This window comes from Hypomesus transpacificus, chromosome 9 (genome assembly GCF_021917145.1).
Source record: "Hypomesus transpacificus isolate Combined female chromosome 9, fHypTra1, whole genome shotgun sequence".
NCBI classification, from domain to species: Eukaryota; Metazoa; Chordata; class Actinopteri; order Osmeriformes; family Osmeridae; genus Hypomesus; species Hypomesus transpacificus.
The window spans coordinates 14083174-14108589 of NC_061068.1; the positions used below are offsets into that span (position 1 = coordinate 14083174).

General features: G+C 44.9%; 2 protein-coding genes across 2 annotated transcripts; one reads left to right on the top strand and one right to left on the bottom strand.

Annotated features, from left to right (window-relative positions):
* Window positions 1-1212: 1212 nt before the first annotated feature.
* On the top strand, window positions 1213-16302 carry dennd2db (DENN/MADD domain containing 2Db). The gene is made up of 13 exons (XM_047025817.1): window positions 1213-1582; window positions 3122-3213; window positions 4612-4772; window positions 4921-5033; window positions 6088-6157; window positions 7999-8076; window positions 8459-8599; window positions 10073-10221; window positions 10355-10526; window positions 11311-11361; window positions 12968-13049; window positions 14071-14313; window positions 14524-16302. The coding sequence occupies exons 2-13, from the start codon at window positions 3123-3125 to the stop codon at window positions 14610-14612; spliced, it is 1440 nt and encodes a 479-aa protein (XP_046881773.1). The 5' UTR covers window positions 1213-1582; window position 3122; the 3' UTR covers window positions 14613-16302.
* Window positions 15060-20223, bottom strand: dram2b (DNA-damage regulated autophagy modulator 2b). Its single transcript, XM_047025856.1, has 7 exons — window positions 19997-20223; window positions 18907-18974; window positions 18607-18749; window positions 18175-18352; window positions 17510-17592; window positions 17303-17395; window positions 15060-16842 (listed from the first exon to the last, which is right to left on the bottom strand). The coding sequence occupies exons 1-7, from the start codon at window positions 20125-20127 to the stop codon at window positions 16720-16722; spliced, it is 819 nt and encodes a 272-aa protein (XP_046881812.1). The 5' UTR covers window positions 20128-20223; the 3' UTR covers window positions 15060-16719.
* Window positions 20224-25416: the final 5193 nt, after the last annotated feature.

Genomic DNA, 25416 nt, shown 5'->3' on the forward strand with positions numbered 1-25416 from the left:
GGAAGATTTCCTCACTGATTGCCTCAATGCACTTCATTAAAACGTACAACAGAGCTGAAAGGTAATTTAGGTGGGGGGAGGGATGATTGGGGAGGGTTTCTTGCACAGGTGTGATTGTCTTTTTCAACTGATACCATCGGGCCCTTTTGGCCTTGTTTGAACACACACTGGAGCCCCGTCTTGTAATGTTTCTAATATATATTAAAGAAACTTGGGATCATCAAAGATTTATTAACTAAGTAGCAAGTAGCAAACTCGGTCAACATGTGCTTCCAGTTTGGTGTGGGTCTTCTACTAAAGAACCTGCTGCTATGTCGTCAAGAGTGTAGGCCTACAGATCACAGGTCGTTGCTGCCCTCTGGTGTTCGGAAGTAATAACACTCCCAATCGTTTAGCATCTCTCCCTCTGTTTTTCACTTGTGCCAGTATGCACAATACGGCCGATCAAACAAACGAGTAGGCTAAATGGCTCGTTATACCGTTTGTGTTATATGGATACTCCGTAATTCCAAAATGAAACAAAACAACGGAAACCAAGCCTTTCCCCATAATCTGGTTCTGACATCCAAAATGAACAAATCGATATTACGAGGTTATTTTTTTGTTGTTGCAGATATTAGCATAAAGGATATGGAATAATCAAAACAACGATTAATGGCTCGTTATACCATTTGTGTTATATGTTTATTTCATTATTTAAAAAACCCCGAAACAACCAAAAACAAGCCGTAATACTTAAATGTGTGTTTGAGTTACTAAAATGACAAAACGATATTACGGCCCTATATTGCGTTTGTCAACACGGGTTGCAAAATAGAAAAACCAATGGCCACAAGGTACACGGACCGACCAGGATCCGGCCCAGTGGGCAAACTACTAGGCCCATCAAAGATGATATAAGTTGGAACGTGGTACTCACAGCCCATTTTTTCATTACTTATATCTACACCAGGGGGTGGAAACTCTCCAAAAGTCTATACAGTACTGTTGTAAAGTTGAGTGGCTGTCCACAATCTATTGAATGCAAAGCTTCTTTTCATTTGAACCTTTGAAGAAAATCTAAATCACATTATTTTATATTAACTGGCATGAGTCTAATGTTTTGTCCTTTAAGAAATAATTTAGGCAAGGCTACACATAATGCAATGTTTCTTCCCTCACTTGTTTTTGCATAAGAAACGTCACAGCATAAGAATCGTCACTTAAAATTAGGTAACGATTAAAAGGGGTGTGCTTCTTGCTATGCCACTGTCTTTCCTGTGTTCGTAGTCTAACTTCTTAAGGGATCTATTCTCTTATTCCGCAGTGTTTCTCTCAATGGGTAGCTTTGAAAACGCTTGCATCTGCTTCGAAAGCGGAAACTACTTCATGACTCAATAGGGATTAATATTCAGCTCTTAAATAGGATTTACGGTTTTACTCAGGTAGTAGTCATTCCTCAAGTTTCTCTCAAACGTTTCGATCGAGGTCTAAAACAGTACGTCCACCTGCAGGCTGACCGCTTGTAGCCACGTCTTGTTCTGGATGTCAGACGGTCAATAGGAGTGCAAGTTTGACATTCACAGCGAGACCCAAAAAGAAAGTGAGTATAGATTTATCGGACTTTATTTATCTGACTGTTTCTGAAGTCGTTGATGTCAGTCTTGGGTGTATACCACTAAACTAGGAATGTTGATATTTTGGAAAATGCTCTTTTGAATTTTTTCACTTTATCTGAAATACATTGAGTCGGCTACTGAACCGCTGTGCTTGGCTACGGGTCAGCCCAGACGTCTAAATTAACATGGTCATACTGATGTAGTGTAGGCTATTGGTGACCTCTTTCCTACAGTATTTGCATAACCCCAATGTGGTGAACATGATTTGCTGTCGCAGACTACTGACAAATTGGTATACTTTTGTTACGGGGCGAATTAGGCTCAAATTAAGGCCCAGGGCTTCAAACAATAGAGAATGACGAAGTTTATGGGCTCTTCAAGTGTTTTCAGTACAATGTACCACACCAAATGAAACCTCAAGTTTAAAAAGACTTCCAGTAAAAATCAACTTTTATCTGATCTGTTGCTCTGGTTAGTTTAAGCCTCCATAAAGAGAAAACAGAGAGGACATCCATAGTACACACTGAACTGTCATTGATGGAACACTGGAAAGGTCTTCACATTGTTCTGAAAGGTCACTTCTCACGTATTTGGTTGGGTACACTTCAATTGAACATGAAAAACAAGGACTGAGTGCCTCAAGGCAGCACCTCATCTATAGAGCTGCCACGTGACAGAGGGTAGGGTGTCAGCGACGTTTGGCCCTCTCGCATACAACTATTCTACGTTCACATTGACAGTTGTGATGAGTAGAGACCGGTTGAGTTATGCGGCTAGTGCCCTAGTTTTTAGATAACACCACAGAGTAGGTTATCTGTTGCTGGTAGAGTAACCTCTAAAGGGTATTTTTGGACCTGCGGTTGTTGGCCAACTGAACAGAGTCATCATGTGTGTTGATGTAGTAGCATGCTTATTTCTCTTCTCCCAGGGCCAAAAGGTGAAGATTTCCCTGTGAAGATTACATTACAGATTGTTATCACATCATACGGGACTAAGAGAATTATGTTGTTCAGCATGTGACTATTGAATGTTGATTCCAAGGAGGGCAGACTGCAGTAAACTGTGTTCAGTCAAATAAATCACATTTAGGGATAGAGCAAAATATGTCCTTTAAGAATCCCCTCCCCATCTTTCAAGTTTGTGACCTAACTCTGGCCGTGACAGTCTTATCTCACTGCTGTTTGTCCTTGTCAGGCAGGCAGTGAGCTCAATGTTTAGAGCTTTCAGATTTCTTTACTCTGTGCTCCCCTGTATTATTATTCACTCAGTTTTTTGCTTTCCCTGGTAGCCTTTGAACAGGGAGTTAGTCATGCCTGTCACTGATTTTGTTTCAAGGATGTTCAATTGTTATTTTGCCTGTAACACTAATCAAGATTTGAAACACTCCCTTCATCCTTCTTGGAATTTCCAACAGGAAATGTATTTCTAAGTGAAAGTTGGCATGTTAGAAGTGTGAGGGGTAAGTGTGTAGATTCCCACCATGTCTGACCCCCCCTGCCTCCCCCCCCCCCCCTCCTTTCCAGGATGTCTGATGAAGTGGACACGAGGGACCACGGGCCAATGAAACGACTCAGTTCCATATTCACATCCCTCCATGACAAGATCAACCAAGGACGTAAGTATTTAGTTTGGCAGTGAGCACCTTACCTTACACCTAGTCTTTCCATTAGTTTTGATTTCACTTACTTTTTTCAAATGAAGTTTGGGGTGAGGAGTTTAGTTTAATATCTTTTGCCAGATACTCAAGAACACAAAACGTATTTACGAATAAGAACAACCTGGTTGTGATCCTCACTGACAGGATGCACAAAATCTGAGACATTGCTGACATAACCGGTTTTACACTTTGCATCACCACACACTTGTAAACAAACACCTTTTGTCGACACTCACCACAAACTCTTAACCCCATAAATCAACTTAGCTCACCCACTAGTTTATTTGCAGGTGAGGAGAAAAACAGAAAGATTTCAGAAACCAGACTTTACTGAGACAAACACACAAACAGCCTTGAATAGTTTCTCTTCTTCACATCCGAAATGTGTAAGATGTTTTTTCCAGCCACATTGTCACATCGTTTTTTGTGTGTGTGTTCATCTGACTGACATTTCAAGTTGTTCAGTGACATGCTCCTTGAACACCTAGCCATACTGGTTATGTCACCGTTTTGCTGACGTTCTGTTCTTATGGCCACGGGATGGAGGGAAGGATTGTTTGTCATGTAGTTTGACAATTGTCTGTTGGTCAAGTTAACATTTGGCCAATAGAGTAAACAAAGGCCAGGAATCACCGTCTGACAGCTGGGATGGACAATACTGGACAGCCTGGACAATACTGGACAGCCTGGACAATACTGGACAGCCTGGACAGAACACGTATTGTGCCGGTGTGCTGTTGTTAACAGACGTCTTTGTGTGCCGTGTGGGGAAGTCAGAAACACGCGTGTGGAGTTCTGAACATACGAGGGTGAAGCTAGTTTCTGTTGTTCTCACTGAGGCTCCATGGCACCGCATCGCAATGAAAGACAGGCCTGTTCGACATACCACTTCCTGGACTCGTTTCTACTTGGTTCAGCTGTCAGTATGTTTGTTTCGCTCTGAGGTTGACATGCATGCTTCTGTTTGGTTCCTCAAAATCTACTGAAGCTGAATTTGAACAATATTGTATCCTATCCACTATGCTGCAGAGCCAGTCTCAAGAGGCTTGATCCTACACTTTCTTAAGCACAGTCCCTGTAACAATAATTCATTTCCCCTTTAAACCAATAGACGTTGGAAACATTAAATATGGAAGTGAAAACATTCAACAACATGCACTGCATTTCTCACCGACCAAGTTGGCAGTTGGTACTTATAGTCTCATTCTACATTGACGCCTAATTTTCAATTTCTGAATCTGTAATTTCATGTTACAGCAATCTGTCAACATCTTTTGACACCAGACGTACGTAAATATCCATACAGTATTTATTTCCAGCGTTCCAAAGCGGTGTTGTGGTGTGTGTGTGTGTTAGGCCGTGACGGGGGGGCTCCGGTGTCCAGGGCCCCGGCCCTCTCCTCTCCCCAGCTACCTGGGCTCCCAAGCGGACAGGCGTTCTTTGAGTACCTGGTGGTGGTCAGCCTGCAGAGGAAGGAGGGAGTCTACCAGCCTCACATCACCTACCAGTTTCCGAAGGTCTGCTGTCACGCAGGAATACACACACACACATGTTTACTTGTGCGTATCAACAAGATGTGTACATGTATGCTGCCAGGAAAAAAGTGTCCTAACATTTTTGTTTAATAGTGCTGATTTTGGTAAGTGAAGTGTGTGTGTGTGTTAGCTGGCAGAGCTGGGGCGCTCACAGCGAGAGCAGGAGGAGGGAACCCTGAAGGCCATCCCCCTGTTCTGTTTCCCAGAAGGAGTCAACTGGGCCCCTCTCACAGAGTACCACAGGTAACATTGTGTGTGTGTGTGTCTGTGTGCGTGTGTGTGTGTGTGCGTGTGTGCGTGTCTCTACAACCCACTCTCCAACCTTACAGCAGAGTGGAGGCTGAGGCAGGATGTTGTTCAGCGGGAACACATTCGTTTGTGTGTGTGTGTCTGAAGCAACTTTTGCAACCAGTTGACTTGCGTCACAACCATATCACACTATTGCGTAGGCCTATTAGTACGGGCCTTGTCTTAACGTTTCTTTCATCTCATCTCACGTACGACTGCGTTAAATTGCGTACATGTTCAAAATGGCTGCTGGCGGGTTTTACTGCTCTATAATACAGACGTAGAAGCTAAGAAAAGTTAACCTTTTTAGGCCGCACAGATGTGTACGACCAATTAGAAAATCGATGTTTCACAGCTCCTGCACAGGGAGCACTGTTATTCTCCCTCGTGCTTTGTTGTAAAAGTGAAACGTTCCGAAGGGAGGGAGAGGAGAAAGGGGACACTAGGTTTAGTCCAACGATTAAAAAATGGTATGGGATGGATGGTATGAACAGTATAAAAATATACCGGTATGAATAAGGCCTTCGATATATATATATATTTAATCTGGCTTTTCTGCCGTGGCAAAGCCTTACGAAAGTTGGAAAAATTCAACTTGCATGCCGTACCCCGACACGCCTGCCGTACCCCGACACGCCTGCCGTACCCCGACACGCCTGCCGTACCCCGACACGCCTGCCGTACCCCGACACGCCTGCCGTACCCCGACACGCCTGCCGTACCCCATCCGAATCCGGCCGAGTGCAGCGGTGAGGGCTGCACTATATATTCAAACGAATGGACTAGACATTTGAAGGAAAACTAATATATTGTGATATATAGCGTTACCGTCAGCGCTTTTATATCGTGATATACATTTGAGGCCATACCGCCCAGGCCTAGAACAGTGTGCTCTCTGCTAGAAGGCACTCTAGTTGAAGATGGGATAAAGACCCTATAGAGCTACTCTAGACTCTACAGTGTGGAGTGAGGTGGCAGTAACCCTCCTCTCTTTCTCCCTTCCTCCCAGTGAGACGTTCTCCTTCGTTTTGACAGAGGTGGATGGCAGCAGACGGAATGGATACTGCAGGAGGTTACTGGTGAGTGGATACTGCATGAGGTTACTAGTGAATGACACGTTTCAGAAGTACTTGACAGTGAGATGTAGGCCGAGTGTTTGTGTGTGTGACCTTGTTGTGGGACGTGACCTTGTTGTGGGATGTGTGACCTTGTTGTGGGACGTGACCTTGTTGTGGGATGTGTGACCTTGTTGTGGGACGTGACCTTGTTGTGGGATGTGTGACCTTGTTGTGGGATGTGACCTTGTTGTTGGACTTGACCTTGTTGTGGGATGTGTGACCTTGTTGTGGGATGTGACCTTGTTGTGGGATGTGACCTTGTTGTGGGATGTGACCTTGTTGTGGGATGTGTGACCTTGTTGTGGGATGTGACCTTGTTGTGGGACGTGACCTTGTTGTGGGATGTGTGACCTTGTTGTGGGATGTGACCTTGTTGTGGGATGTGACCTTGTTGTGGGACGTGACCTTGTTGTGGGATGTGTGACCTTGTTGTGGGATGTGACCTTGTTGTGGGATGTGACCTTGTTGTTGGACTTGACCTTGTTGTGGGATGTGTGACCTTGTTGTGGGATGTGACCTTGTTGTGGGATGTGACCTTGTTGTGGGATGTGTGACCTTGTTGTGGGATGTGACCTTGTTGTGGGATGTGACCTTGTTGTGGGACGTGACCTTGTTGTGGGATGTGTGACCTTGTTGTGGGATGTGACCTTGTTGTGGGATGTGACCTTGTTGTGGGACGTGACCTTGTTGTGGGATGTGTGACCTTGTTGTGGGATGTGACCTTGTTGTGGGATGTGACCTTGTTGTTGGACTTGACCTTGTTGTGGGATGTGTGACCTTGTTGTGGGATGTGACCTTGTTGTGGGATGTGACCTTGTTGTGGGATGTGTGACCTTGTTGTGGGATGTGTGACCTTGTTGTGGGATGTGACCTTGTTGTGGGATGTGACCTTGTTGTGGGACGTGACCTTGTTGTGGGATGTGTGACCTTGTTGTGGGATGTGACCTTGTTGTGGGATGTGACCTTGTTGTGGGACGTGACCTTGTTGTGGGATGTGTGACCTTGTTGTGGGATGTGACCTTGTTGTGGGATGTGACCTTGTTGTTGGACTTGACCTTGTTGTGGGATGTGTGACCTTGTTGTGGGATGTGACCTTGTTGTGGGATGTGACCTTGTTGTGGGATGTGACCTTGTTGTGGGACGTGACCTTGTTGTGGGATGTGTGACCTTGTTGTGGGATGTGACCTTGTTGTGGGATGTGTGACCTTGTTGTGGGACGTGACCTTGTTGTGGGATGTGACCTTGTTGTTGGACTTGACCTTGTTGTGGGATGTGTGACCTTGTTGTGGGATGTGACCTTGTTGTGGGATGTGACCTTGTTGTGGGATGTGACCTTGTTGTGGGACGTGACCTTGTTGTGGGATGTGTGACCTTGTTGTGGGATGTGACCTTGTTGTGGGATGTGACCTTGTTGTGGGACGTGACCTTGTTGTGGGATGTGACCTTGTTGTTGGACTTGACCTTGTTGTGGGATGTGTGACCTTGTTGTGGGATGTGACCTTGTTGTGGGATGTGACCTTGTTGTGGGATGTGACCTTGTTGTGGGACGTGACCTTGTTGTGGGATGTGTGACCTTGTTGTGGGATGTGACCTTGTTGTGGGATGTGACCTTGTTGTGGGACGTGACCTTGTTGTGGGATGTGTGACCTTGTTGTGGGATGTGACCTTGTTGTGGGATGTGACCTTGTTGTGGGACTTGACCTTGTTGTGGGATGTGTGACCTTGTTGTGGGATGTGACCTTGTTGTGGGATGTGACCTTGTTGTGGGATGTGAACTTGTTGTGGGATGTGTCCTGCTGTAGCCTGGTGGCAGAGGGGCCAGACCTCCTGAAGCCTACTGCATCATCAGCAGGGTGGCCTGCTTCGGACTGTTCTCCAAGGTGAGACACACACACACACATACACATCCCATTGTAAAATGTGCCCTCAATGCTGGATTGTGTTTTCCCCCCAAAAAATGTGAATGACGCAGAACGCTAATGCACTTAATCAGTCAACAGGTCCTGTGGGTCTGTGAGTTTGCGTGGGTGTGTTTCTGACTGTGCAGCGTTGTCTGAAACTGGCTGGTCTAGTTTTGGCTTGTTAGATAATGGATCATAGCTTTACTGGAAACACACACAACTTAGCAAATGAAAATGCAGGTTTGATTAAGAGTATAGAAACCTTTTTAAAATGGTAAAACATTAAGACTAAAAAGCAGAGCATTTTCACGCTGTGCCGACGTCAGGGCTGTTTGTGAGAGCGCTGCATTTGTGTGAGCAGATCTTTGACGAGGTGGAGAAGAGAAGGCAGATCTCCGTGGCGATGATCTACCCCTTCATGCAGAGTCTGAGAGAGGCGCCGTTTCCTGCCCCAGGAGACACCGTCAACATCACCAGCTTCATCCCTGAGTCTGGCACCCAGGTGAGAGCACACACACACACATATGTACAAACACACACTACACAAACACACACAAATATACACAAACTACACACACACAAACACACACTACATACACACACACACACTACACACACAAACTACACACACACATATACACACACACACATATACATACACCCACACCACACATATATACACATACCCACACCCACACACTACACACCCACACATGTATATATAGATAACCAAGGAGCTCACTTGGGCATGACCAGATATCGTCCACTGCAGCTCTCACCATGGTTGTTCTCTCCCTGCTCCTCAGTACTGACCAGCTGCAGCTCTCACCATGGTTGTTCTCTCCCTGCTCCTCAGTACTGACCAGCTGCAGCTCTCACCATGGTTGTTCTCTCCCTGCTCCTCAGTACTGACCAGCTGCAGCTCTCACCATGGTTGTTCTCTCCCTGCTCCTCAGTACTGACCAGCTCTCAGCCAGCGGCTCGTCCTGATGGTTCCAGTTCAAGTCTTTTATTGTCAGATGCACAGAACAGCATAAAGTCAGACTGGGCATTGAAATTCTTAGGACCAGACAACGCAAAGCTACCTGGCATAACATAAACATATAAGTACTCTAAACATAATTTACACCTATGATAAGCAAAAATATAATAAAGCTCCTAAATATACAAAATAATATACAATACAGGATACTAAACCTCTGATACACATAGTAAGCTATACTAGCCTAAAGACGAGTGGGGTAACAATTAGTGTAATAGGAGGTGCAGCTGTGGTCCTCGTGAGCCGGCCGGAGAGCGGGAATTTATGGGACTTTCCCCGGATCACCTGACTGAGGGTTGTCACAATACACACACACACACACACACACACAGAGGTCTGATACAGAGGTGGAGTGGTGTTTGTACACAGGTACATGGTCAAAAGGAGTCAGCTGGCTGAGCGGTTAGGGATTCGGGCTAGTAATCAGAAGGTTACCGGTTCGAAAAATGTGCAAAATGACGTTGTGTCTTTGGGCAAGGCACTTCACCGTACTTGCCTCAGGGGAAATGTCCCTGTACTTTCTGTTAGTCGCTCTGGATAACAGCGTCTGCTAAATAACTAAATGTAAAATGTAATATGGTGTGGACCGACCTCTGAGAAACAAGATTATTAACGTGGCGCCACTCAAACACACACATCCAGGTGTCTGTAGGAGAATGAGTGTTTATGTGGCTACCAGACAGCTGTTGGTATTGAAGTTATTGGAGGTATGAGTTCACCCTGACAGGAAGGATCAGCCTGTTTTGCAGAGTGACTTTGAACCCTGTCACTGAACCCTGTCACTGAACCATACACCGTCTGTCTGTGTGTTTGTATATATAGTACCAGTCAAAGGTTTGGACACATTTTCCCATTCAATTGGTGTGTATCTTCAATTCAACTGGTACTGTATATATATGTAATATATATGTGCATCTGCTTGTGTGTGTTCAGATCATCAGGCTGACGCGTCCCTGTGACTCGTGGCTGGAGCATGTGGACTTCAGGGTGTTGTTTGGTCTGCTGACAGACGAGGAGGTGCTGACCGTGTTTGCTGCCACCGTGCTGGAGAGGAGGGTCGTCTTCACTGCCGACGAGCTCAGGTAGGCTACTGACCGCGTGCGTCTGGTGTACTGGTGGAATGAAGGTTGTTGGTCTACTCTGGGTAGGTTATCGGTTTGTAGAGGCTTTCTGTAACAATGCTGTGTGTATGTGTGTGTATGTGTGTGTGTCCAGTACTCTGTCCCAGGTGCTCCATGCGGTAGCAGCGCTGCTCTACCCATTCTCATGGCAGCACACCTTCATCTCCATTGTTCCCACGGTGCTGATAGACGTCGTCATGGCACCCACCCCCTACCTGCTGGGTGTGCAGAAAAACTTGCTGGACAACATCCACGACCACAGCGATGTGAGTGTGTATCTGTGTGTGTGTTGTCTGCTTCTTGTTTTAAATGTGTGTGGTAACACTTGTTACGTAGAAGCTTCATAATGAGCTGTAAGTATATCTTTGTAAGCGTGTATCCAGGAGGCCAGTGGAGAGGACAGCAGGCTGTACTGTGGTGTTTCAGACGCTCCTGTTTGTCTCACAGACATGGAGGCTGACACTTATTAGACTAACACAATTACATAGTACAGAGCCCTGTGTGTGTGTGTGTCTGCCCTGTGTGTGTGTGTGTGTCTGCCCTGTGTGTGTGTGTGTGTGTGTGTGTGTGTGTGTCTGCCCTGTGTGTGTGTGTGTGTGTGTCTGCCCTATGTGTGTGTGTGTGTGCCTGCCCTGTGTGTGTGTGTGTGTGTGTGTGTGTGTGTGTGTCTGCCCTGTGTGTGTGTGTCTGCCCTGTGTGTGTGTCTGTGTCTGCCCTGTGTGTGTGTGTGTGTGTGTGTGTGTGCCCTGTGTGTGTGTGTGTCTGCCCTGTGTGTGTGTGTGTCTGCCCTGTGTGTGTGTGTGTGTCTGCCCTGTGTGTGTGTGTGTGTCTGCCCTGTGTGTGTGTGTGCCTGTGTGTTTATGATCACAAGTCTTAGTATTCAGAGAAAAGTTTCACTGTCAGAGGTTATGGAGGAGGTGGTGAGTTAGTTTGTACTCCTTGTGTCTTTAAATGTATTCTGTGTGTTTATTAGTTGCGTTCGTCTTTTGTAGTGTGTGTGTGTGTGTGCTGAGACTGATGACGTGATGTGTTTTTCTGTCTTTAAAACAGATGCTGATTGTGGATCTGTCAGCTGGGGCAGAGAGTAGATTCATCACCAGTGTAAGTGTTTCCTACAACACTCACTGTCACAGCCACACAAAAACACATCATCCATACATGCTTTAGCGTTCACATTACCAGACACACACACACACACACACAGGGACATGTTTTGTCTGGACAAAAACGAGGCCGTATGAAGATCCCTGTCAGAACCCTGTGGAGCAGTTAGATTACTGAACCATCACCTCCCTCCCATGATCCTCCTGGTTCCTTCACAGCAGCGGTCCCTGGTGGTACAGACCCTGTCTGGGCTAACACCCTCACCCCTCCTCACCCCTGTCTGGTCTAACACCCTCACCCCTCCTCACCCCTGTCTGGTCTAACACCCTCACACCTCCTCACACCTGTCTGGTCTAACACCCTCACCCCTCCTCACCCCTGTCTGGTCTAACACCGTCACCCCTCCTCACACCTGTCTGGTCTAACACCCTCACCCCTCCTCACCCCTGTCTGGTCTAACATCCTCACCCCTCCTCCACCCCTGTCTGGTCTAACATCCTCACCCCTCCTCCACCCCTGTCTGGTCTAACATCCTCACCCCTGTCTGGTCTAACACCGTCACCCCTCCTCACCCCTGTCTGGTCTAACACCCTCACCCCTCCTCACCCCTGTCTGGTCTAACATCCTCACCCCTCCTCACCCCTGTCTGGTCTAACATCCTCACCCCTCCTCCACCCCTGTCTGGTCTAACACCCTCACCCCTGTCTGGTCTAACACCCTCACCCCTGTCTGGTCTAACATCCTCACCCCTCCTCACCCCTGTCTGGTCTAACATCCTCACCCCTCCTCCACCCCTGTCTGGTCTAACACCCTCACCCCTGTCTGGTCTAACACCCTCACCCCTGTCTGGTCTAACATCCTCACCCCTCCTCATCCCTGTCTGGTCTAACATCCTCACCCCTCCTCCACCCCTGTCTGGTCTAACACCCTCACCCCTGTCTGGTCTAACACCCTCACCCCTGTCTGGTCTAACACCCTCACCCCTGTCTGGTCTAACACCTTTACCCCTCCTCACCCCTGTCTGGACTATTGGGGATGTGTATAGCTCAGTGGTAGTGTGTTTGACAGGAATTCACAGGTTCAAATCCCCCCTGTGCGTTGCTCTGCTAACATTACATTGTGTGACACCTCATGGACAAGGGGTAACTCTCTGTCTTCCTCTTTAAAAAATGTTTTTACTTTACTACTGTACATAGAAGTCAGACACAATTTCATACAGGATTTTGAGTTTGTTAGGAACATTTTATGAACAAGAAATATTGTTTATAAGAAATTTTAGCTCACGTAGGATTAGAATTTATATGTTCATGGAATTGTGGTGAGCCAATAGGAGCCTATAGAGAGGAGTAGGACCAAGTATTTCCATATCCTGTACTTAACTGGTAACTCCAGATATTTGTTAGTCAAATGTGTTCACAAGCGTGTTCCAGTTCAAAGCATTTTTTTTCAGGAGCCAGGCGCCACAACATTCCTCCTGCTTCATACGACACGACACGATACCTCAAATCTGTTCCTGCAAGTGTGTATTCTCACACTCCTCCTCTCTGACTCGTCTGCCCCCCCTCCTCTCTGACTCGTCTGCCCCCCCTCCTCTCTGACTCAGATGGGAGACGAGGACTCGCTCCTCCCAGTGAAGCTTCAGGAAGAACTGCTTCACGCACTTTCCTCCAAAACTACAGCCTCCAGTAAGTGACGCTTCACCCTGACTCATGTTTTTGGTTCATCCCGGAAGCAGAGCCTGAAATAGTCCATCTGTGTGGAAACGTGTCTCTGTCAGACAGACCACAGCTCGACTCAAGCTCCAGAGGATGGCTCTGCTTCACAGGGCTCATGTTGTGTAAAAATATGCTGAACTGACAAAAGCAATGTATCTAGGAGACTGGAAGACAGGTTTTTAGGACGCTGGGGGTTCTGTCGTGTATTTTTTTTCAATCCAAGTTTGTCCAATTTGAAGTCCAAAAACTGGTCAGGAATCTCAGCAGGGTTTGATGCAAAAAGTTTGAGTCTCGCAAAAGTCAAAATCCCAACAAACTGAGCCTGGCCTTGGGTACCGAACTCAAGATCGGCTCCTTCTGTCTTCTCTTTTATACCCTTAAAATCTCCACTTCTTTCTACGTCCTAACCCAATGTTGATTTCTAATCAGTGAAACCTAAGGGTGTCGAGATCAGCACCTGTTAGGGGTGATTGTTCCTACGTAACTGTAGTGGAGATATTGAATGAGTTCAAACACTGGGCACTAGCCCTGTATTATCTCTGTGTTCACCCCGCTGTGTCAGCCAGAACACCACTTAAGGCCACTGTGTGGATTTGCTTCGAATATGCTTCGTCCTGTTGACTCCCCATGCCAGAGAGTCTGGTGAGTTGAGGGCTGAAAATAAACTTACTTGAGGTCGGCAAACTACAATTTCAAATGACTTTGGGGCCCGTCTACAGTAACCATTGCTGTCCAATGTAATTTTCTACTCGTCTTCTGTACCGGTCTGCACCATTGTCTTTGGGTCTCTAAGATCTTAAAATAGTAGAACAACTTGTAAATGCAGTGTGTGTGTGTGTATATGTGTTTTGACATTGACCCTTGACCCCTTCTGGCCGTGTCAGTGACTGACCTTTGACCCTTCCTGGCCATGTGAGTGACTGACCCTTCACCCCTTTTGGCCGTGTGAGTGACTGACCCTTGACCCCTTCTGGCTGTGTTTGACGCGCAGCCCCGGAGGTGCTGAACCGAGTGGTGTCGGAAGCCTTCCTCTCCTTCTTTGTGAAGACCGTGGGCCACTTCTCATCCCACATGAAGCGCAGCGCCAACGGCCAGTCCAGAGTGTTCCAGAAGAAATCTTTCTACAACGCCACCGAGTCAAAGACCTACCGTCAGTTTGTCAAGGACTTCTGCAGAACCCAGATGTTTGACATTTTCATCCAGGAGGAAGAGGGGCAGCCCTCGACACATGAAGGTAGATTCTTGATGTTTGGGTTCATGTTGGAACGTTAGGAAGCTTGAAACGGATCACAAGGGATTGTCGACATGTTACACTCATGTTACACTCATGTTTCACTCATGTTACACTCACAGGAAAATATTTAGAAAATGTATGACCAAATCTCAGGTGAGATATTCTCTAAGCATTGCCTCTGTACCAGTAATTTGTTCTTCTGTTTTACAGGTTTCTTCCAGCAGAAAGTAGCAAAGTATCAAGAGAGGAAGAAAAAAGAGAAAGCCAAGAGTGGCTGGTTGAGAGGGTTTATGGTGTGAGGCAGCACCTTCCAGGCCTTCTGTTTCCGGTTCCTTCTGAACGTGTTGCTGCTGTAAGCAGAGGTTGTAACCTGCTGTTTTCCTCTTTGCCAACACAACTGTTGTTTACTATGACTGGGGTGGTTGGAGTATTTCTCTATTTTATCGCACTCCAGATTCATCTCTTGCAAAAATGTAAAGGAAAAAAACAACTATTTATTATAGTTTTATGAAAGCTTGGTATAAAATGGTTACACTTAAAAGTTACTGTAAATGATTATTTCATATTTTAAATTAAATGTTTGTATATACATGTTTGTTATTTTTAGCTATTTTGAAACAATGTGAAGGATTTCATGACCAAATGTCTTGCACTTAATGTGAAATAATAAAATCTAGTTTGCTTCTAATGACATAAATGGAGAATGAACAATAACAATGTGCCAGTCATCCAGTTGATCTGAACTGTAAGAGTGGTTTGAAAATGATTTATTGGTGACAGTTTTCTTTCAAAGGCAAATAAACATAGAATACGTTGGATTGGGTACAACATCCCTTAGTACAGTTAGCAACAAAAGCTGTACAATGACACCTTGTGTTTTGGTTCAGTACTCCAGCACTGGCTTTGACAGCAAGACACAATGACCAGTCGACAATGTTCTGACGTACAAACCATCATCTATCACTTCCCTGCGACTGATGTTTACTGTAAAAATCTCTACAGCGCTTGTCTCCGGGCAAATGTTCCTACTGAACTCAACCTACTCACTGTAGCAGGTGTTTAATGGTTTAAGGGCTTGTGGTCATTAAGCTAAGTATTTCATGATGACCCAGAATAATTAGCAGCCTAGTCTGCCTTATGGACAGCTCAGACACATTGAAATGCAAGCTGTTTCAACTTGACAGATGCGATAGACCTATAAAACTGGGGACTGTGTGTAAAGTCTTTTGTATACAGCAGGTTTGCACAAGGTGTGATATTAAATATGCACTATGTCAGTGCATGATTACCAGTCTGATTTGTCAACGACAATTATACCCTGCCGAACTGGAGGACAGAACCAATGCTGGCTGGATCAGGTTTGTGGCAAAATGTGTAAACAGATTTGACAACAGCATCATTCAAAACCTTAATTATCTTCCCTATTTAGGGCCTTGTTGTAAAAGTTTTGAAAGATATAAATTATTGACAGCTGAATAATACTGCAGTGTGATTAATTGAAGGCTTGTCAACATATTAACAGTTTCTCTCAGTTGCTTACACAGTAACACTAAAACTTTAACACAAAAATCAAAAACATTTGTACGTTATCTTACACCAATCCAGCACATTTATAAGCACGTCTGTTTTTCCCTCATTGTGCAGTCCTAAACCACACTTGATAGTTCGATCTTTACTCATGTTCAGATGGAAAACATAACAGTTTACAACAGGCTACTGTACATCCAGTATGCAGTGTAACACTGGAAATACAAAAGCCTTACTCAAACGGTAAGATTACAGTATGATAGAAGTGTTTCCCACTGAGCACATCAGTGTCTGATTGTTAGAAATGTCTACTCAGTTGTTGGTTTGCATGTCATTTCAAGACAACGTTTCAAATTAGATTCCGTTTAGATTGTTAGATTGTTCCGTTTAGCAGTTTTGATTTGTGGAGTTCTGTGTTTTGGTGTGTCAGCTTTTGGATTTGTGTTTAGAGTTTTGAGAAAACGAACCTTGCTTTCAGATAACGTGTGTAGGCAATTGAGAGAGAAAAAAAACAAATTTCTACTTAACTGGTCACAAGTGAAGCAGCAAAATAACAAAACGGCAATGTTAGAAAGTGAGAAACATAATTACTTCCAGAATCAAAATAGATAAACATCTGAGCAAGATTTATTCTATTAAAATATACTTGTTCAGGTAGACGACTTAATTTCCTAACGTATATCTACCTGTACATTTCTTGGCACCTCCAGGGAATGTGCCTTACAAATGTAAAAAAGTAGTAATATAGACTAGCTACTCTCTTAGTACAAACATTTAGTGGAAATGTGGATTTACCGGCTCCTGTAAATCCATGTCCACTTGTCATATATGTGTCAGGTGAACCCCATTACTGGGAGAGTTGAACACAGTCCCTGAGTTTTAGATACTTCCTGCTAGTAACGGCGATGTCTCTGATTGGTTGACGGGTGCTGTGATGCTATAATGCGGCGAATCATAGAGGTGACTGCTGTGTAGGTTGACGTCAGCTCGCAAGGTTATTTTCTTTGAAAAGGAAATAGGAAAAGAACACAAAAATGTCACTCCAGTCATCCGTCTTTGCAAACAAGTTCAACAGCATTTTCTGCATATAGATTTATAAAATAATAGATTTTTAGGCGTTAGGGTAAACATGAACATCAGACTGGATTATTGATACACCAGCCTCACCAGGTAATACAACAGAACATTTACATCTAGACATTGAGGTGGGAGAGGTAAAGAGAGAGGATGAGAGAGGGGAAGGATAAGAGAGGAGGAATAAGGAGAGAAAAGGTGGAGGAGGAGAGGAGAAGGAACGAGAAAGGGGGACGGAGGAGGGAAGAGGAGAAAGGGGGAGCGGAGGAAAGAAGGGAGAGGAGGAGAAAATAGGAGGATGTACCTGGAAGAGAGGGGAAGAGGAGAGAGGAGGATGTACCTGGAAGAGAGGGAGGAGGAGAGAGGAGGAGGGGAGAGGAGGATGTACCTGGAAGTCTCTGATGTAGGTGAGAAAGAAGCTGATGAAGGACATGGCCAGCGACCACTCTGAGATGGTGCTGATGAGGTGAGCTGTGTAGCCCTGGAGGAGACACAGACAAGGTTAGTACACACACACACACACACACACACACACATACACTTACACTCATATACACACATACACACACACGTACAAACATACACACACACACACCGTCTCTCCTGGGATCCAGTGTAGTTTGTGGGCCACGTCCACCCCAGGTAGACTGCTGTACATGATGACAGACGACACAAACACTGGGGAGGTCAAGGGTCAAGGAGCCATTCCATTAGAAAACCATAATTGACGCATTACAACCCATTAAAAATACATAATTATTTGTCTATCACTGTGTGACTACTGTTTCACCTTGCCACCGTTTTTCCTTCAACTGGAAATGTGAAATTTGGTTTCTCTTGTTTGTTGCATTTCCCAAATGTTTTATTTAGTTAGATACAACTTGCCTATAGTGTGGCTCTTAAACAGGTCCTTTTTCCATTCAGCTTCAAAGAAGCCAAAATGCTTCAATTTGCTGTTAAGCCAGGATGTGCAGGTTAGATTGTAGGCCTATGCTCCTTCGATTTCTCAAACTCAGCTATCTTCACCATAACTCACAAAGTAGGTAGAGCCTAGCTTAGCATGTACGTACGACACACATTTTACGTTCGTTATTTTCACAATCCAACTGTTCAAACATAAGGAACGTACAGTGGGGTCTTATAAAAACTGTTACCGGCATTTTATATTAAATGTCCGATTATTGAGTTTTCGGCATCGATCTATAATTGTTCGAGAGACAATCGAAGAATCCTCCCCCCCCCGCAGGCAGAGAAGGATACTGCTGATGATGCTGGAGAAGGTCCACACTCCTACAGCCAGGCGCACCCAGAAGACGGTCTTGCCGTGGACGTGGGGCTGCATGTAGAGGGACACCAGCGTCTGCACCAGGATGTACAGCGCCCCCACGCCAAACGTCAACACAGCCCCCACCAGGTGCATGGAGAACAGGGTGGTCTTCTGGACAGGGGGGCATGTGGCACAGAGTGTGGGAGAAAAGGAAGCGAGAATAGGATAAAGAAAGGACAGACAGGCCGACAAAGACAGACCAACAGAGACAGAAAAAAAGAAAGAAAAAATCATGTTATAGGTGTGATAGTGATGCAGGTATTACATACATTTTATATATATATTTTTTTTTTTATTATCATAAGCAAATAAAGACTAACAGAAACTAAGTACATATTTTATTATCTTTCAGCATAAACACCGACCTGGAAGTTAGCAACGACACACATCCCAAAGGAGCTAATCCAGCCCAACACCAGACCAAACAGGTTGAGCTTGTGGAGTTTGTACTCCTCGTCTTCTGTCAGGGCCTGTACCTGCTTGTAGCGCACATAAGTGGTCGCAATGCCTGTCAAAATATCCAAGGTCATGGTCAATGGTCAGTCAAAACATTTGGGATGTTTTTAGTTTTTAACAGCCTGTTTCCGGTAGTCTAACTCACACAAAGACTGCTGCTCCATGAATAGAGAGGGTGATACAGGACCGTGAGAGAACGGGGTAGTTACCTAAGAATGCTGACACGTCCAGCATGATTCCAAACACGCAGCGTTCAGGAGGCACCGTACCTGTGTCGCTGTCAACACAAAACACACCACCGCTGTGTGAAACAGCAGACACACCACAGCTGGGCTTCTACAGGTCCAGGTGCAGGGGACAGAGAGAGTGTGGTGCAGGGGGGGGACAGAGAGAGTGTGGTACAGGGGGGGGGGCAGAGAGAGTGTGGTGCAGGGGGACAGAGAGAGTGTGGTGCAGGGGGACAGAGAGAGTGTGGTGCAGGGGGACAGAGAGAGTGTGGTGCAGGGGGACAGAGAGAGTGTGATGCAGGGGGACAGAGAGAGTGTGGTGCAGGGGGACAGAGAGAGTGTGGTGCAGGGGGACAGAGAGAGTGTGGTGCAGGGGGGGACTGAGAGAGTGTGGTGCAGGGGGACAGAGAGAGTGTGATGCAGGGGGGGACAGAGAGAGTGTGGTGCAGGGGGACAGAGAGAGTGGTACAGGGGGACAGAGAGAGAGTGGTTCAGGGGGACAGAGAGAGTGTGGTGCAGGGGGACAGAGAGAGTGTGGTACAGGGGGACAGAGAGAGTGTGGTGCAGGGGGACAGAGAGAGTGTGGTGCAGGGGGACAGAGAGAGTGTGGTTCAGGGGGACAGAGAGAGTGTGATGCAGGGGGACAGAGAGAGTGTGGTTCAGGGGGACAGAGAGAGAGTGGTTCAGGGGGACAGAGAGAGTGTGGTGCAGGGGGACAGAGAGAGTGTGGTGCAGGGGGACAGAGAGAGTGTGGTGCAGGGGGACAGAGAGAGTGTGGTTCAGGGGGACAGAGAGAGTGTGGTGCAGGGGGACAGAGAGAGTGTGGTGCAGGGGGACAGAGAGAGTGTGGTTCAGGGGGACAGAGAGAGTGTGGTGCAGGGGGACAGAGAGAGTGTGGTGCAGGGGGACAGAGAGAGTGTGGTGCAGGGGGACAGAGAGAGTGTGGTTCAGGGGGACAGAGAGAGTGTGATGCAGGGGGACAAAGAGAGTGTGGTGCAGGGGGACAGAGAGAGTGTGGTGGAGGGGGACAGAGAGAGTGTGGTGAGGTTGTGGTGGACGTGCTTTCTCAGACCTGATGTAAGGCACCAGGGGGTCCACATGTCGAAGCAGCACGGCTGTGATGTAGGCCAGGATGAAGGTGGCTGCTGTCCACACCACCAGGGCCACTGGCAGGATACACAAACCCTGCTGGAACCACCACATGGCCTCCTCACCGGGACGTGTGTGTGTGTGTACGTGTGTGAGTGAGGTGTGTATGTGTGAGGTGTGTGTGGGTGAGGAGTGTGTCTACATGTGTGTGTGAGGTGTGTATGTCTATGTGAGCGTATGTATGTGTATGTGTTTGTGTGAGGTGTGTGTGTGTGTCTATGTGTGTGTGTGTGTGTGTGTGTGTGTGTGTGTGTGTGTGTGTGTGTTTAAGTAGATGTGTGTGTGTGTCTATGTGGATGTGTGTCTAAGTGTGTGAATGTTCCAGCCGGCAATGTGATGCCTGTTTCCACCTGTAGAGTTGAACATATTTGGTATCTTTAGAGAACACACACACACATCAACGTATGGTTTCGTTTCTGCTTTACGGTTAGCAATCAGATCTCAAAACATCAGTTTTCGGTTCCTCCTGCAACCTATGCTGTGCTGTCAGTAAGGGAAAATCCGGAAGACTGAACAAAGCTACAGATCAAATTAGTAACGTGTCAGACATTAGACCAACTGATTTGTAACTGGCCTTATAAATGCTTTATTGCTGACAGTTTTCCTTCAAAGGAATGTTGTCAAAACAACAAAATTACAGAACTTCTCGACCAGATTAATTAACTAATATCTGTGGGATCAAATAGTTGAAAGTTGACTACCACGAAGCCGTACTGTAGCCTATTCAAATAGGCTAGACTTAGCCGTGTGATCCTAAATATATAGCAATACTTACGTTTGAAAATACTTCTCCCCTCGGTGCTACATAGTCATATGACAGTTCACACGTCCTTTAAATGGGCTTAACATTTTCCATAAATCCAACTGTACGAAAGCTGGTTTGCTTTAATTAAATGTACATGATCCAGATCAGAGTCGGGTCATGCAGCGCCACTCTGTCTTCCTGTTAGTGTTGTAGGAGGCGTGTTCTCTCAAAGCACCCGGATCACGGAAAAGCACGCTTTTAAGGTCAACTGTTATTTATTTTGTATGAATTTAAAACACATCAACAGTAAATTTGAGCTACACAACATAAATAAGAAAATAATAATAAAATCAAATAAATAGAAACAATAATCATTAACACTATGGGATGTCAAGTTTACATTGTCTTTTTTGTCTTTTTTTTGTTGCAAAAATTGGGAACTACAATTTTACAAAAAAACGAGGATGAGTAACGTAGAAAGGAAAACAGTGTAGGCTACTAGATGGAAATAAAAGGAAATACGTTGAAAACAGACAATTTACATGAAAAGACACAAGGAGCGAGCTTAGATAAGAATCACCATTCTTAATAATACAATTGTTGAAAGGTCGCTGGCAATTGTTGAAAGGCCGCTGGCAATTCTGCCAGAATTAACCTTTTTCAGAATCAAATAATATAATTTGAAATCATTTAAAAACCAAGTAAAGGAGGTAGGCTACATCATTGAGGTAGGCTATCTAAGACAGTAAAGGAAGATTAAATAGCCTATCACGAGAACACTGCAACATTTAAAGTCATTACACCGAAGCACGCATTTTAGTACTGGGTCAGATCCTGTATGTACCTGGGTCAGATCCTGTGTCTACCTGGGTCAGAGCCTGTATCTACCTGGGTCAGATCCTGTATCTACCTGGGTCAGGTCCTGTATGGACCTGGGTCAGATCCTTTATCTACCTGGGTCAGATCCGGTATGTACCTGGGTCTGAGAACATGACTAAACTCATGCAGGCCAGGGGTTCACTCTTGATATAAAATCAATGTTTTAGTGATTTATTAGTTGGTCTCTATGACAACAGGCAGATGCCGCCTAGTGTCTGAAACAGTAACTACACACATGCTTCTTCACAGCAAGACCTTTTAATAGATCACCACTCTACAGGTGATGCAGCAGGTGATGCTACAGCAACCAAACAAGCTGTAGCTGCCGTCAGAGAGGCAACTCATGTTTAGATCTGTTTAAGAGAATAATTAATAAATAGTTAAATGTTCAGCATGGGTTGTGAATGAATGAGAGATGTATTTTCTTTTGGTGTACACTTTCTTAGTTCTGACGGCATTGTTGGAGAATAAATGTCTGTTGAAAACGAAGAACGACTTAGCCTTTGATTTAGCTCGAGAGGAGTAACACAAGCATTAAAACGACCAGGCAAAATAATCTGATACTAAATCAACAACAAGACAGGTCTAAATTATTACAGGTAGGCCTACAACAGGCCTCTTCATCAGTGACATGTTTACCAGTCTGTAAACAACATCAGAGGCCTGGGGGGTGTTCCATCAACATCGCTAACGCAAGTCGCATTACGCAAGTCGCATTACGCAAGTCGCGCTAACACGAATAAGTCTCACTTGGGTAAACTTCAACTTTGACTTAAGCCTCAAGCCGTTCCACCAACAGGCAACACTATTTCAAGCTGAACCATTAATAAGCTTAGACCGTGCAGCCCAGATCTATGGAGGACCAAACCAGCCAAAATTAAAAATAAATGAAAAAATAAATAAATGTATCAATTTTTTTTTATATATTTAAAAGAATGTATGAAAAAATATTAATTAGGTATTTATTTATTTACATGGCCATTTATTTCTGTATTTATTTATTTTTGTACTTATTTATTTCTGTTTACATATATTTCTGTATTTATTTATGTCTGTGTACATTTATTTCTGTATTTCCTTGTCCTTAAACTAATGAGGTAAGCTGTCAATCAATGTATGTCACGGTGTCACCTTAACCCCATTGGTTGATTGGTATCACAGTGCGAAGATGGACTTTCCATGCCTGGGGTTGCTATGACTACCTTAGTAAACAAAAGACTGCACATACGCAACAGATAGCCAGATATTTGAGAGTTTTGGCCAGCTAACCTTGCTAAAAAAGTGCTAGTCAAGATGTTTTACTTTTTTGCGTTGAGGCTCTGGATACCAATTAGTACCATTTAGCTGCATGCAGAGTCATAAAGAGAAAGAGTTGCGTCAATTGGTTGCCTTTACGTTCATGGTACTGTAATGTAGGCTAGTTATAACTAGCGAGCTAGCATCAGTTTCAAACCGCAGCATCGTTGTTGAGGAACAGTTGTACTGTACTGTATGATGGAGCTGTGCCAAGATAAGAATGTGTAAATTCTTAGCCCATTTTCTGGCATCTAGTACATTTCAGTATCTTAAAGTGCCGAGATTTTTTGATGCTAGCTACATTTACATTTACATTTATTCATTTAGCAGACGCTTTTATCCAAAGCGACTTCCAAGAGAGAGTTTTACAAAAGAGCATAGGTCACTGATCATAACAACGAGATAGTCCCAAACATTGCAAGTAGCCAAAACATGAAGCATACATTGTGAAAAAGCTAAACAAGTGCCAAAAGGGAAGACCCATAAGAGCATGCAGTTATACAAGTTACAAATTAAAACAACATGAACCATAAAAGTGCAGGACTGTACCTGTAGAAGAACAATCAACAGTAAAATATTTCCCAGCGAGTACTAGACTTAACTTCGTTATATCTAACCTAAAAGAGCAACAAGTCACTCAATAAGAGTCATTGTGATCCTGGAGGAAACCAACTAACAAGTCCAGCCAAGCATTCCTAAGTGCCGTTGTACTCCCGGAACAAGTGCGTCTTGAGCCTTTTCTTGAAGGCGGGAAGACAGTCAGTGTCCCTGATGGAGGTGGGGAGCTGGTTCCACCATTGGGGGGCCAGGCAGGAGAAGAGCTTGTGTTGGGACCGGGCAGTCTTGAGCGGTGGGACCACCAGGCGGTTGTCTGAAGAAGACCGTAGGTGACGGGTGGGGGTGTAAGGTTGCAGGAGAGACTTGATGTAGACGGATGCAGAAATGTAGAAATGTAGAAGCCAGAATGTAGCAAAAACAATGTGCTACGAAGTGAGTGATGACCCGTTTATGTAATGTTAAGTGTAGCTAGCTAATTTAGTGCACTATTTATATTTATTGAGAAACTAATGCCTACAAACAAGTTTGTATGAGAGGAAAGCTATATTTAATTAATAATCCATAGCCGCTTATTTGCACCAAAGTCTGGGAGTTGGTACATTAAGAAATTGGATGATATTATACAGTGTCAAGGAACTATCAAAGAACAGAGTACAACATGGTTAATCTATTCATAAAGTGAATCAGGGCCGGATTCAGGGGGCTCTGGGGTGGGCTACGCCGCCCCAGATTTCTGCCGCGCCCCCCCCAAGCTCCTTCTGACTTCAGCCAAAACGGTTACATGTTGAAGCTATGAAAATGTCTGTTAGTGCTTTCAGTAAAATGCTTTTTTTTCCAACCAATCTTTTTAAAAGATATCCCAGTGACTGTCTGGTTGATAATGGGCTACGTAGGTTAGAGCTCTGCATCCACATTTACCAATAAAAGTGAAATCAATCTCGAATCTCTTGCCACTCACTTGTTCTCGAAGTTATTGTATATCGGTCTTCTGTGAAGGGCTTTTGACGAATAGTAAAGGGTAGCATTGGTTTTTAATGTTTGACCCTGGAATTTTATACTTCTGTTTCAGTTGTAATTAGGGTTCCTCCGGTAGGGGGGAACCTATTGTTTTTGTTATTATTCTTATTCTTATTATTATATTTCTCCGCTAAATGGCCCAATAGCTCAAAAAGTCCTGGACCTGATTTTTTTACATTTGGCCCAATGATACAATAGGTCACTCATTACTCCTTGACGGCTAGTGGCCCATGTAGCCCCATAGGTGGCGCTATAGAACACTCCCAAAGTCTACATGATTTCCCCAGCACCCCATTACTCCAAAATGCCTGTAAGTTGGTATACATGCCTTATTTCTCATGGGGAACAAAAAAGTTTCAAGAACCCATAAGGTCCGCCATGATAGATTTTGCTGTACAGTCCAAATCTGGTACAACCTTTAAAACCCTTCTCCTCATGGACCATAGATCCAATGACTTGAAATTTGTTATGGATGTGTAGAATATATGTTTTTATAAAGGGTCAAATTGAAAAAGAAATGTGGTGTTTTTATGTAAATATCCACATTGCCTCAATATCTTTGTGTCAATAGATCTAATATAATTTTGACTGATTGTTTTTCAAACCTAATAGGGTTCAAGACGACATCACTCTGAAGTACCATAAACAATTTCACCTTGGTATGTCAATATATGATTGAATTCAATTGAATTGCTCCACAGCGCGCGCGCTCCAAATTGGTGGGCCAGTGGGCTGACTCACTTTTGGGCCGACTCGCCGATATAATTTATGTATGTATTTTGGTCGGGCCGGCCCATAGAGAACTGACAGCGGCCCATTGGTTAATGTCCTTAATTGGCACTCGCCTG

Bases quoted from the DNA above. Each gene is read 5' to 3' on its own strand.
- dennd2db (XM_047025817.1), top strand. From the start codon at position 3,123: ATGTCTGATGAAGTGGACACGAGGGACCACGGGCCAATGAAACGACTC. The intron at 10,222-10,354 runs GTAGGCTACTGA...GTGTGTGTCCAG, and splicing joins TTCACTGCCGACGAGCTCAG to TACTCTGTCCCAGGTGCTCC. The intron at 11,362-12,967 runs GTAAGTGTTTCC...TCTCTGACTCAG, and splicing joins AGAGTAGATTCATCACCAGT to ATGGGAGACGAGGACTCGCT.
- dram2b (XM_047025856.1), bottom strand. From the start codon at position 20,127: ATGTGGTGGTTCCAGCAGGGTTTGTGTATCCTGCCAGTGGCCCTGGTG. The intron at 17,593-18,174 runs GTATCCTTCTCT...TGACCTCCCCAG, and splicing joins CTTCTCCAGCATCATCAGCA to TGTTTGTGTCGTCTGTCATC. The intron at 16,843-17,302 runs GTACATCCTCCT...TCCTTTTCAAAG, and splicing joins CCTACATCAGAGACTTCCAG to AAAATAACCTTGCGAGCTGA.